General features: G+C 46.4%; 1 protein-coding gene across 1 annotated transcript; it reads right to left on the bottom strand.

Moving 5' to 3' along the window:
- Window positions 1-1,098: 1,098 nt before the first annotated feature.
- LOC109758095 (uncharacterized) lies at window positions 1,099-3,074 on the bottom strand. The gene is made up of 3 exons (XM_020316940.1): window positions 3,044-3,074; window positions 2,715-2,852; window positions 1,099-2,141 (listed from the first exon to the last, which is right to left on the bottom strand). Exons 1-3 carry the CDS (start codon window positions 3,072-3,074, stop codon window positions 1,099-1,101), a joined length of 1,212 nt encoding a protein of 403 aa, XP_020172529.1.
- Between the last annotated feature and the right edge of the window lie 10,814 nt (window positions 3,075-13,888).

Here is a 13,888-nt window from a genome sequence, read left to right as displayed (position 1 = left end):
TTCTAAATGTAAGTTTATTTTTTTACTGGTCGTTCTACGTCCAGTTATTTATCCTTTGTACCAACTTTTGTTTTCCTCAGTATCAATCAGATCTAAGATGCCATTTGGGTTTCTATTAAACAAAACATACCTACAAATTATTTCACTTTTTCTTAGCAAAAGTGATTTGCACCTATTATCAAAGTTAACCGGAAGTACAAAACACCTCAAACATAATAAAAAGTACATAGAGATTACAAGACCACCGAACAACCACTACCGGTGACTAGTTTGCACAACTCTTTCAAGACAGGCGACCATGCTGACCAATGTACATATAAATTCATTCCAACATTACCAAACAATGACTACAGTTTGAAAACATAAATAACATTTTTTTAAACGGAGCCAAAATATTTGCCTCATTGATTAATTAAGCAGAAGAGAGTTGCAAAATTAACTATGAAAAAATCAGACAAAACCCATTACAAATATAGTGATAAATTGTGTGCCATTTATTTGCTACTACTTTTTAAGCATGCACCAAATTTCTAGTTATTTTTCAGATACAATTCAAAATTGAACTACATGTATCTTAAAAAGGGCATGTCTATGGAAGCAAAATTCATATTCATGTACTTATATGCACCTTGGGAGCTCGTACCCAGAAAAATATATATGCATTCCAAACATCTCCTTGGGAAACTTCAAACCCTTGGCTGCACCTAGGTAAGGAGTGTGCAAGATACACGTTGAAGGGGCAATGCGTCGAGCATCAGTTGATGGATCCTACAGTTTTGCAGGGATGGATCTGGTAAATACGCCCCCACAAAAAAAAAGGATCTGCTAAATACCTTGGCGCTTTGGCCATTAGATGTTCTGGCATCAATGATCCAGCCTCGATGGAGGCACTTGCATGCAGAGATCTCTTTCCCTCGCCTTGGCTCTCTCACTATCGCATCTGTTAGTAACTTTAGATTGCAAGGAGGGCTTTATGCAATTATTATCAAGGAGATCAAAGCAATGACATCGCAGTTTATGGAGTGCTCTTTCATCTTTGAAGGGCGAGAGACGAAATTTGAGGCTCATCGCCATGCCAAGAACACCTTAGGACTTCTTTTAGGATGCTATTTGGGGCTCCTCAATCCTCTGGATTTCAATTGTATTCCCATGTTTGTGGACATTGATCAATAAAGAGAAGTGTGTTTGGTCTCTCTCTACGTCACCATGGCTGCAGTAGTAGATGTGGTTTCTCTCTACGTCACCATGCCTATCCGCTGGCATGTGCACTGCCTTCGAAAATGCCGGTCCCAAAAACAAGGCATGGTCGCCCAAGCTTGTCAGCTCCGACCAAGTGTTAGTGTCGATGAGCTCGAAGACCCTAAAGTAAGGCTTGGGGTTAGGCCACCATTGGTTAATCACGGCCATCGTAAGCTTTCCATGTAGATCAGCAATGTAACAAGCATACTCCTTGCAACTGCTGCCGGATGCTGAATGCTTAACCATTCCCACGTCAGTCTGGTAACCGGCCATGACCATTGGCGCGCCATCCTTGTTCACACCGATCACAAACTTGAGAAGTTTATTGTAATTACCTTCGATGCCATAGAGCTCACCGTTGCAAAAGGCAATGTCCATGAATCTTAACATACGACATCCATATGTCATCCAGCCGCCTCCTGGACAACCAACCCTACAGAGCACGATTCCGCAGTTCTCGGTCATGGCAGCCATGATACAGCCGTCCGAAGTGGGCGTCTCGGAGAACACGATTTTCGAGACGATCAGCCTGCAGGCATCACCACGCCCATGGTAGGAGCACGGGCAGGCGATGCTCCTCTGTTTCTCAGACAGCCCCACCTCAACGCCTGTGAAGAGGTTGACGATCCTGAGGGGCGGCGTCTGGGACGAGACGACCCAGCCTCCATCGTAGGCGCCAACGAGGTACCTCCCGACAGCCCCGTGCCGCGGCCTGAAACGCATTGCGGAGACGTCCTCGGGGTAGTGCACGAGCCATGTCCTGTCGTGTTCTTCGCGCGGCGAGAGCAGCAGCCATGGCAGAGCGGGCACCCGCGGCTCTGCGGCGACAGCGTGGCGCCACGACCTGCAGATGGCGGCGAAGCGCGCCCGGCTGCTCGGGGACTTGGCCAGCAACCGGTAGACTACAAGGAGAGAACGCTCGGCTTTGCCGTTTTGAGGGGAGGTATAAGGACAGGAGAAACGTAAGAGAATTCCATATTGTAGAAAGAAATTTTGATTTTTAAAGTTGTCAAATTCATGACCATTATCACATTGTATGAATCTTATAGGGAGGAAAAAGTGGACCGAGACATAGCACTGAAAGTTAAGGAATATATTATGAACGTCGGATTTGTTGCGTAAAGGAAAAGTCCAAACATAATGAGTAAAATCATCAAGAATCACGAGATAATACTTAAAATCAGATACACTTTTTATTGGTGATGTCCAGAGATCACAATGAAGTAATTCAAAAGGAAAAGTACTAGAGGATTGAGAGGAACTAAAGGGAAGGCGAAAATGTTTGCCTAATTAACATGACTGACACATAGAAAAATTATAAGAGTCTCTATTACAAGGTATTGAAAATTCACTAAAAAGTGTGGATAACACATTTTTATTGGGATGGACGAGACGTTGATGTCACAGATCAACAGAGGCCACCATAGATGTTGGAGGAGGAGCGACCGGAACACCATGGAGAGAATACAAATCACCGGAGCTATTGAATCGAGCGATCTCGGCCTTGGTTGGGTAGTCCTTCACGGACAGACCAAAGGGGTCAAACTCAACAGAAACATGATTATCAGTGGTGATTTGGCGAACAGAAATCAGATTTTTAATAAGAGCAGGAGCTACAAGAACATCACGAAGAAGCAAAGCTTAGTTGGGGATTGGATGTGAGCCTGACCGACACAGTAAATAGGAATAGAATATCCATCACCGAGAGTAATAGAGGGAAAAGATGAAGGTGTGCAAGAAGAAAGCAAATTACTCGATGCAGACATATGATGAGAAGCACCAGAATCGAAAATCCAATCCGTACCTGAGTTCCCTTGTGCAGCAAAGTTGTTCATGGCTTGTAGAAAAGCAGCTTGGTCCCAGCACGGAGTCGAAGTAGAGGCCGGTGTAGCATGGGAGCTTGCGGGTGTGGTGGCGTCGGCAGTAGGGCCGGCATCGGCGTAAAGAGAGAGACACCATCATTGTACTGCTGCATGTAGGGGGGCGATGGAGCGCCATAGGATGCACAAGGACTGATGTTGTAGATCGGTGACGTATAGGAGGGAGCAGCGTGGTACGCGACCGTCGGCTGTCGGGGCGCGAGGACGGGCGCGCCGGTGTGAGGGCGAGCACCGGGCTGCCAGCCACCGGTATAGGCAGGCGGGGCACCATATGGCGTAGGGGTGGACCAGGGCATAGGCCACGCCTGGACTAGCCCTGTCCATGGATCAGGAGATGGGCGCCATCCGGGCGGCGATGAAGCTGGGGGCGGCGGTGGTGCAGTTGGTGGAGCCGGGGGCGGAGCAGGAGCGGGCGCCGTGCGGAATTGCGGCGGCCTAGGGTTTTTGCCCCGATAGTTGGGACATGGACGCCAGCCAGATGGTTGAGGAGGTGTTGTTGGTGGAGGTGGTGGTGGCGGCGTCGACGCAGGCGGGTGAGGAGAAGCAACGCGCCGCTCGAAGTAGCCGGGTGGCGGCAACGGTGCCGGGGCTGGCGGGTTAGCCATACCCTAGAATCGAAAGTCTGATACCATGTAGAATTGTATTGAATAATTGTTGATGCAATATTGTGCCAGTACAAGAGGTATATATAAGAGCCAAGCTATACTTGACCTATCCCTATTACAAACCGAGTAGGAGTCAATCAAGTTGTATTCTAACAGAGATCGTCTGGGGGCGTGGAGAACGACGGGCAAGGCCGCATCGTCGTCCTGGCTTGCCCCGTGCGCCGCGCGCGCTTCTTTTTCTGCGTGGGCATCTCGGCGGCGCTCCCTCTATCCATCGATCACGAGGAGAGAATAAAACGTGAGAAGACCGGAGATATTTTTGTTTGGTGACGTGCATGAATCGAATCAGATTTAGATATACTAGTACAAATGCCCGTGTGTTGCACCGGGCGGAAAAATGGGCATAACCTGCTTTATGTGTCATTGTGCATCATTTTTATATTTATTTTTAATAAACATAGCATATGTGCCCGTGTGTTGCAATGGAAAAAAAATTAGCCTGCGAAGGAGTTGTCAACAGGATGGTCGCGGCGACATTTTGTATACCTGTGATGCTGTGCACAACAAGAGTGGGCATGGTGGCATAAGTGGAGCGCAAGGGCAACGATGCTGCTAGCGTTGGAGAGGGGAGAGGTTGACCTCACCAAACCATGCTTCCTCACAATGTGTCCCTTCCCTCCGCGTCGAAGCTTCCTCTCCAAGATGTTGCTGTTGTCTTTTCACTACCAATTTCCTATTGTCGGAAGCACCTTCCAAAAATAGATGTACGCAAGCCACCTTCTGTTAAAGAGAAAAAGAAGAATACTTAAAGAATAAATAATTAATCAAAACCATACTTTAGAACAATATTCGTCATGTTTGGTACCTCGGAAAGATGTTCATCATGTTTGTCATTGCCAATAGATATAAAAATATGTTCATTACCACTGAAAAAATCCTTAGATTCCCCAGGTTCCAGTCAATCACAACTCCACAAGACAAACTTCAAGAATCTGTATTCGAGAGGTCAAAGTGAACTAAAACGGTTGATATATCAAACTAACGGAGTGATATTTCTTCATAGTTTTTTCTCGACAAAAATAGACATACCTCCTCTGAACCCCTTGTGTAGTAAAAGGCAGCACCGCCCTTGCTTACACATGGGTCATGGAGCCAAATTTCGATGTCACTGTCATTGCCTAAAAACTTACCTGCTAGTTGGAATAGATGACCCTACTTCCTTGAAAGCAACTGAATAGTAATTTGATGTCAAATAAAAAATGAACAATAATTTTGTGAAAACAAAAGAATTATAGTATTGCAGCCAGGGAAGAGTAGTGCTACATGCTGACAGTTTAAAACTTTAAAGCATATCTGAGATATAAAATTTACAAAACCAGATAGTAAAATTAACCCTGAACACACCGATTTTATACTGGATGGACACCACAAAGTCACAGCAAACCTTACTGATGAACCATTTAATAAAAATAGTGTACTGAAAGGTATATATTCTATTCACCCGACCGATCTGTCACGGGCATCCACCGGTTCCAATGCTCGATGCGTGTCACGTATGGGGTCTACCCATCACTATCTTGCCCATCCTTATCCATAGAAAATGGCATCTACACATTTCTCCACCTCTGAGTAGTCATCTTCTTCCTTGAAAAAAATCACGAGTACCTCATTAGCTCCGCCGCTAGATGTTGCAGCGAGCGCTGTGCTGGAAGCCAGCAACCCAGGTGTTGGTGTGCCGGCTGCGCGGACGCTCGAAACCACCGGACTGCACCGGCCGTCCCCGTGAGAAAAGATGCCGTGCGAGCCGTGTCCGTCATCGCCCGCCATGTCGCCGCCGTCCTGGAGTAGCGCCAGTGTCCATGGCTGCCGCCTCCTCGAGCTCAACCGCAGGTGCCACCAGCAATAGTTCCTGCGACATAAATTTTATTGCAAAATAATTCTACAACATGATCTCTGTTGCGAAAAAAATCATAAACTTTTTTGCAATGTCATCTTTCTTGTGATTTTTTTGAAACATAACCTCTGTTGCAAAGATTTCTACAACACGACTTATATTGCAAAAGTTTCCGCAACATTAGCTTTGTTGCAATGGTGAAGGGTGTCGGTCAGCCACTCGATGGCGTTAGATCTAACGTCTCGCGACCCGACCGATCTTTCGACAGACGCGTAGCACGCCCCATATAATAAGGTCCGAAAAAACAAAGGCATGAACTGAAGGATTGCTTGAAAGCTTGATCACTGTATCGTCAGAAAGACATTGCAAGAGCTAAACATACCTCGTTAGGCAAGGAGAGGCAAAGCATGCAACGCTATACTTTTAGTTCTTGCCTGACACCATTCAGTGCTTTGACCTGTTTTGAACGAATTAGAGACTCGCATGTTGCTGTTGGCCTGCCGCCGCCCGGCGTCATCACTGGCAAGCTCGCTCCTGCCATCTTCCAATCAGATCAAAATCTGAGCTGATTAGCTATTGGGCCGGCAACCGCCGGCTCTCTGTTGCGGTTTGCATTGACAAAGCAAAGGGGAGATATTAGAGGCCACTCACCGGATTAAAGTTGAGGCAGTGGTCGGTGGAGTAGGATCAGGATGAGTGGCCACATGAAGTCAGCGTTTGTTCATCGAGGGCTGCTCGACCTTCATCGTTTTGGCGGTGCAGACTATCAGGTGACGATGTGGAGGCGACCATGTATGCGGAACCCTCCCCGTAGCCGCTGGCACATGGTGGTGACGCGTAGATCCGCGGTTCCGCCAGCACCTATGATCGGCTCTCCACTCCACCGCGCTCGGCATCTCTTAGCCATCGACAGCACTCTGTGACGGGCACCGCCATCAGGTCAATGAGCCCGTGCGCTTTACGCGACCAACGTCCATGCCTATAGGGTGGCCCATGCCGATGGAACCTGCCGTCGTTAACGTACCACGTGGGCGCCGTGTCTGGAGATCTCCTCATTGTTGTCAACGATCATCATCCATGACCGTGCCGGCGCAGCGAATCCAAAGAACGCGAATCCTCCCGAAGATGTGGACCTGTTGGCGTTGGCTTCGGCTGTTGCTACCGTCGGCTTCGGCAAGGGCTCGCACCTGGATGTATTGTCCATGGGATCGGCCTTGGTTTACGCTGCTCATCCGGTGGCTCCGTCTGTTGTCTCGGGCGACGTATTTGAGGAAGAGGCTACGGCGGCATGCCTTCGGCTCACTTCTATGCTTGTAGTTGTTGCTAGGTGGTCTACGGATCTGGATGTAATTTTTATTTCTGGTGTTCGTTGTACTGCCATGATTGAAGATGAATAGATTGAAAGTTTTTTCGCAAAAAAAAGAAGGTAGGCGAGAGACCAGCTCGTGAGGGACTCAATTCCCGGGGACGGGCAGAGACCGGATCGATCTCGAGGGACAGGGAGAAACTAATCTAGGTGGAACGATGATAGATAGCGTATCGGGAGGCGTATTATGACCCATGAATAGTACCACCTCGGATGTAAAAAATAATATAGGTAAGCGAACCAACCTGTGGTTGGATGGTTAGAGGGACTGTGGTATCCCCAGCCCACCAGGGTTCAAATCCTGGTGCTCGCATTTATTCCTGGATTTATTTCAGGATTTCCGGCGATGCGCATTCAGTGGGAGGAGACGTTCCCGTCGACGACGAGGTGCCTACGGTGACTTCGTAAATTTCAAGATGATATGCCGGCTTAGTCTTTCGGAGGTGCTCATAGGGGTAGGGTGTGCGTGTGTGCGTTCATAGGGGTGAGTGTATGCGCGTGTATATGAACGCTTGCGTCTGTACTGGGTTAAAAAAATATAGGTAAAAAAACTGAAAGCGTAAATTTACGAGAAGAAGCGTATTGTGACGGTAAACCCATGGAGTCAATCCGTGCTGTATTATTAGGGAAAAGACTATATACGGTTCGATCCAGGAAAGGGGGCGTCTAGTGGAGGTTGAACATATTTTAGGTGTTTCCTGACTACGAATTAATTATAAATCAGTTTTGCTAAAGCACATTTAGAAAAATTTCCAACTAGTTATTTGTTATTATTTCTTTTAGAATTTTTTTCAATCTATTTATCAACTGTTAAGGTAGTAAAAAGAACACCAGAAGTAAAAAATACATCTAGACCACTTAGCGACGACTACAAGTACTGGAGCGAGCCGAAGTCACGCCACCGTCACCGCTCCTCACTCATTGGAGCCGGGCAAACCTTGTTGTAGTAGACAGTCGAAAGTCATCGTGCTAAGGCCTCATAGGACCAGCGCACCAGGACAACAACTGCCGCTGATGAAGAGATGCATAGATCAGAAGGATCCAACCTATAGACACATGAATACAGACGTACAAAGATCGGATCTACATGGATCCATCGAAAACAGATGCCGACCGGATCCCGCGAGATCCGACAGAGACAAACTTCCAGACGCCCTCCGACAATGCTAGAAACACCATCAGGACGGGGGCTAGGCGGGGAGGACCTTATTCCATCTTCAGAGAGCCACCGATGTCTCATCTCTCCGAGCAGGATACAAACTCAAAAAAAAAACTCAAAAAACCATCTGAAAACGAAGCCCTCCCGCCTTCAAGGATCGGGATCCACCATGCTTTCATGGCCCTAAAATCATAGAAGACGAGATAGACTGGCGGCAGCGCTGACAGGAGGCACAAGAAACCCTAGCGCTTAGGGTGCCTTCGTATGTGAGAGCCAAGGGGTACGCCAATACAACCAATTGCTATTCTTATCTTTAGGAGATTTTCAATTTTTCAAGATCTAAACTTGCCATGTATGTACACTCGTGCATGGTTTGCATTGCTAGGGCTAATTCTTCTTCTTAGTAAACATGCCTGTGCATTGCAAATATTTCACACACTCCTGGTCCAATTAGCATCGCTGAAGATCCCTCCAGATCCTCTATTTCGACATGGTGCAAGTGCAACAGGTGTGTCACAACTTATCCTCCTTCTCTCCGTCACCGACAGTGTACATCGTGTATGATATAACTACACTTTACCTAGCCAAATCTTCTTGGCATCCAACATCTCCTTCGCGAGAGACTCGTTCGTGTGCATCTTGGACGACTACTATAGCACACAGGGCATGACGAAATGAGGAGCGGAACTGGGAACGTTAATGTCGCCCTCTTTTTTTTTTTATTTGACAAACGAGAGCATTAATAGGGAAGCGGTGGTACACAGCGATTTACAAAAAGGACCCAAAATTAAACCTAAATTGCAAACTGGTCCTTGACTTTGACACAGAAGACCCCAACAAACTGATGGAAAATGAGATTGGGTCCCTTGCATCTTCCTCACGGGCACAACCTCATCGTCGCCGTGGACGGCACCACTTGGGACAGTGTGGCCTCCATGACACCTCGTCGCAGACTTCGTGGAGAAGAAGCACTACCTCCCTTTTGCCTTCATTGGCAGGAGGAAGAAGCACTACCTCCCTTTTGCCTTCATCTTACGTTTAGTCATGTATATAGACGTCCACGACAGTGCGTCATATATGTGAGTGTTTGTGTTTGTACTGTATTTCTTCGAAAATTAGTAATAGTCTTTTATTTCATATAACTCCCAAGGTTGCTTGTTTCAATCGTTTTGGTTTGTGGTTTTTGTATTTATTAATTTTCATCTTCTTTTATTTTATTCTTGGACATCGCAACACATGGCAATACCATGACATCAGCAAATTCTCTAAACCATTTAAGTTTTTAACTCTTCTATTTCTCACATCGCGTATCTTACAAACGATCTGATATCACCATCGATTTCGCTGTGATGAGATTTTTGAAACTAGGTTTCATATTCAAATGTTTCAATAATACTGTTCTCGATAGTTATCAGGTTATAATCACTTGCTTGTTATGTTAATAGACATGGTTTATCAGGTTACTTGTCACATACCACATATGTACGACATTCATGGTCAATGGATTGAAATGATAATGGCTTGTGTGAGCTCAGTAGATATAAAGAGAGATATAATTCTCAGGAAACTGAAGTGTTCACCCCAACAAGGGGGATTCGGCGGGGGGCTCTCCTGATATTTGTTCCTTCTTTATGTAGAAGGCCTTTCTAGTATGTTGCAGTATGAAGAAGAAGTTGGTGGCATATATGAGATTAGAGTGTGCGAATGCACCGTTCGTTTCACACCTTTTATTTGCTGATGATACTCTAATTTTTATGAGAGCAGATGTGTTAAATGCAACTTCCTTACAACATATACTAGAAACCTATTGTCAAAACTCAGGACAAATGGTGAGTTTGGCTAAACCTTTCAGCCCAAATACAAGTGTTATCTCTAAAGGAGAAATTTGTGATACTGAAGCCCTGTCAGATAAGTTCTTGGGCTTCATACTTTGGTTGCTGCAGACAAGAGTGATTGTTTCAGGCATCTTATAAAAAGAATTAAAGTAAGGCTATTGGGATGGATGAAAAAAATAGTTGTCCGTAGGACAGAAGGAAACATTATTGAAAGCTATCGCCCAAGCTATACCTATTTTTGCTATGTTTATTTTCAGCTTGCCCAAGGGATTTGTAAGGAAATAATAGATATAATTGCTTAGTTCTGGTGGGGCGGCAGTGTAGAATGATCCACTGCATAGCTTGGTCGAAACTTTGTTATCCTAAGTCAGAAGGGGGTATGGGACTCCGGGATCTCTACTCTTTTAATCCAGACTCACCGGTTTCGAGAGTGTGGAAGGCTAAATACTATCCAAATAGCTCTTTAGTGCATGCTACTCCAAAAAATGGGTTTTCGTTTACATGGCAACGTATACTCAAATGTTTGGATAGTTTTAAGAGAGGATATATTTGGAGAATTGGTACAGGAGAGGAGGTAAATATTTGGAAGGACCCATGGATCCCATCTAGCCCAAACAGGAACGTCATCACGCCAACAATCTTATCCAGGGTGTGTAAACTTATTGATCCGGTGAGCGGGACTTGCGATGAGGCTTTGCTTGTTAACATATTCAATCATGTTGATGTCCGAAGGATCTTACAAATTTCACTTACTTTCCAAGATTTTGATGATTTCATTGTGCGGCAGCCGAACAGAACAGGGATATTTTCTTTGAAGAATGCTTATCATGTTCAATGGTTACATACTTTTCGGGTACATGCAAACATGATGGATATCCCTTGTGGATCAAACTCTTCTTCAGTATGGAGCATGCTATGGAAACTGCATATTCCATGTAAAGTTCAGATTTTTTTTACTGGCGGGTTTTGCATGGAATAATCCCTCTCCGAGATATCCTAACTAACAAGCATGTCGGGTCCAATGGAGCTTGTCCAGTTTGCCACCCAGGGAGTTGAGGACATACGGCATTTATTGTTCCAATGCAGGCATGCGAGGGACCTCTAGTCACGTCTCGGCATGATACAGATGGTTGACCAGGCGCTGCCAGTGGACAACATGGAGACGGACACATTCAGTATTAACGATTGCAAGCAATTTCCAAAAGTCTTCATCCCCAACGCTTGTTATATCTGAAAATAAATGAGTAGACCGGACCCTAGATTCACAAAACTGAATGTGAATGCAGCATTCTTTCCTGGTGAAAGGCTAGGTGCGACTGCTGCTGTAATACAACAAGATGACAGGGGAAATGTTTTGGTGGCCCAATGTAAGTTTATCCCGCATGCAGTTGACGTGATCAGTATAGAAGTGATCGGCATGAGGTATGGGCTTGCCCTTGCTGAATCTCTTGGGTTTAATCGTCTTGAGGCGGAGTCATATTCCTTACAAGTCATAAATCTTTGCACTGGACAAACTAGATGATGGGATGCGGCAGCATCAATTTTTGTTGAATCTGTGGACTTACGTACCCTGATTGGAAAGGTCATTTTTAAGCATTGTTCTCATTCTTGTAATCAAGCAGCTCATGTGCAGAGTTGGGGACCCTAAAGGCTCCTCGTCCCCCTCGTGTCGCCCCCGCGGGCGACCCAGGGGGAACCCTAGCCACGTTCCTCTTGGCCCTCCTCTCACCTCCACCTCTCCTCGCCGCCGTTCCGCAGCGCTGCCGGGCAAAGCTTGGCCGGCTGGGCGACGGCGGGGCGTCTCTCCCCCTTGTCTGTCGCGGCTGGCGCAGGGCAGCCAGATCGGGCGGGGCGCTGGACTAGCGTGGGGTCGGGTGGCGCGGCAGTCGGGCTTCTTGGCGACATCGTGTGCGGCGCGGCGGCGGTGGTGGCCTGCTCGCGGCGTGGTGACGGCTGCGTGGTGGGCAAGACTGGTGGTCGCGGGCGCTGCCGGGTTCAGATCGGATCCAATCTGGGTCTTGGGCTTGACCGCCGTCAGCCTCCGCGGGGTGGTGGTGGTCGTCGCTGACCATGCTGGTCGCTGGATTCGGCGCGTGGAGATCTACGATGGATTCTTCTCGATCCTCCTTCATGGTGGGTTGAGCCCCATGGCTCTCAGATCTTTGCAGGTTTCGGTTCATGGTCCGTTGCCGGATCCGGAGCCGACGGAGGTTTGGTGGTATAGGATGGGGACCGGAGGAAACTTTGATCGGCTTGTTCGGTCCGCCATCGGCGACGTATTTCGACGTTGTTACCCTCCGTGGAGGCGATGTCGAGGTCTCTCCTATCCACCTCCAAACCCCTCCCGGACGAAAGTCCAAACTTCAGTCTGGATTGGGCGGCGGCGGCGTCCTTCTCGTCATACCCTCCATGGAGGCGCCGACTTGGGAGGTTCTGTTGTTCGGCGGACAGATGCTGTGGGTGATGGACTTCGTGTAGCTTCAGCAGCGGAGACAGTGTGGAGGTTGCCAGGAGATGCGGTGTTGTTTCTACCGCGTCGATGATGACAAGCATTGGCGGCATGGTGCAGCTGGATATCGACGACAGATGCGGCTGGATGGACGAGCGCAGGGCGGTGGCGCTGTCTGGCGTCATGGTGGCGTCGACAGCTGACCTGGCAAGGTCTTTGCGCCGGTACCTGCTCTGAATATGGCTATGTGGATGACGGCTGCGGTAGCATCGTTGAGTGCGTCGGACCAGTGTGTGACTCATTCCCAATATATGGCTGGGATGAGGCAACCGGCATTAGATGTTAGTTTGGTGTGATGTCTGCTTGGTATTAGGTTTGAACATTCGGCACCCCTGCATTAAGGGGATAGGAGTAGCGACATGTGTCGCCAAGATGGTGGCTTCAGGCTTACTGATGTAATGATTTGTAAGGTCTATCAGAATAATTAATAAAATGGCTGCATGCATCGCTCAGATGCAGAGGCCGGGGGTAATCCTCCTTTTGTAAAAAAAAAGCAGCTCATGTGCTAGCAAATTTCAGTTATTCCAATAAACAACTTTTAGTTGGTTGGACGAGCTCCAGATTGTATTGTGAGTAAACTTGTAGACGATGTATCAGTTGTTTTGATTTTAATAAAGCTAGCCATGATGGCCTTCCCTAAAAAAGGTTAAGTGGGCTCGATAAAATAGTTCAGGGGTGTTTTAAAAGACAATACCACTGCCACGTGTCCATATGAGAATGATTTGGACCAGTTTTGCATCTGTATCACAAGTTCGTGGACCGGTTCACCCCAGTTTCAAGTTCTTGTACGAGTTTGCACACCTACCGTGCAACTTTGTGTATGCCTAGTGTATATATCTCTTTATATAACAAGCAAAAAATTATGAAAAAATATTCGGGTGAAAAACTTGTATTACTCAAAACTCTACCATCAATGCAAGCAAAATTAGCTAGGCTATCACTAACCTTAATCTTGCTACGATTTACATGAGTAATACAACTTTCACGAAGAGACATAAGATATTTAATTTCCTTTATGATGGACGAGTAGAAAAGCAAATTATGATATTAATGAAAGCAAAAGCTACTTCATTTGGAAGCAAATGATATCCACTATAGGAATCATTGATCAAAATAACAAATATTTGTTTCATTCAAAGCAGATACTATTTCCTTTGGAAGCAAATTATATGCTCTTACGTAACAAATGTTTGTAGAAACAAATATTTCATACATTGAAGGAAATTTGTAAGAAAATTATATTCTCCGTTGGAAGTTTTTTATTGCGACATAAGAATATTTGTTGCATCCTTTAAGATGGAAATAAAATAGTACTCCCTCCACCCCATAAGATAAGAGCACTCTTGAGCACTCTTATCTTATCTTATGGGATGGATGGAGTAGAAGGTAATAATCTCATAT

The sequence above is a fragment of the Aegilops tauschii genome, chromosome 3, assembly GCF_002575655.3.
Source record: "Aegilops tauschii subsp. strangulata cultivar AL8/78 chromosome 3, Aet v6.0, whole genome shotgun sequence".
Lineage (NCBI taxonomy): Eukaryota > Viridiplantae > Streptophyta > Magnoliopsida > Poales > Poaceae > Aegilops > Aegilops tauschii.
Note: the sequence above shows the minus strand (reverse complement) of the source record. Positions and strands in the feature narration are given on the sequence as shown.

Coding starts and splice junctions, on each gene's coding strand:
- LOC109758095 (XM_020316940.1), bottom strand. CDS start 3,074: ATGAACAACTTTGCTGCACAAGGGAACTCAG. Junction 2,853..3,043: donor TGCTGCACAAGGGAACTCAG/GTACGGATTGGA, acceptor ATGTTCTTGTAG/CTCCTGCTCTTATTAAAAAT. Junction 2,142..2,714: donor CGCTCGATTCAATAGCTCCG/GTGATTTGTATT, acceptor CTCTCCTTGTAG/TCTACCGGTTGCTGGCCAAG.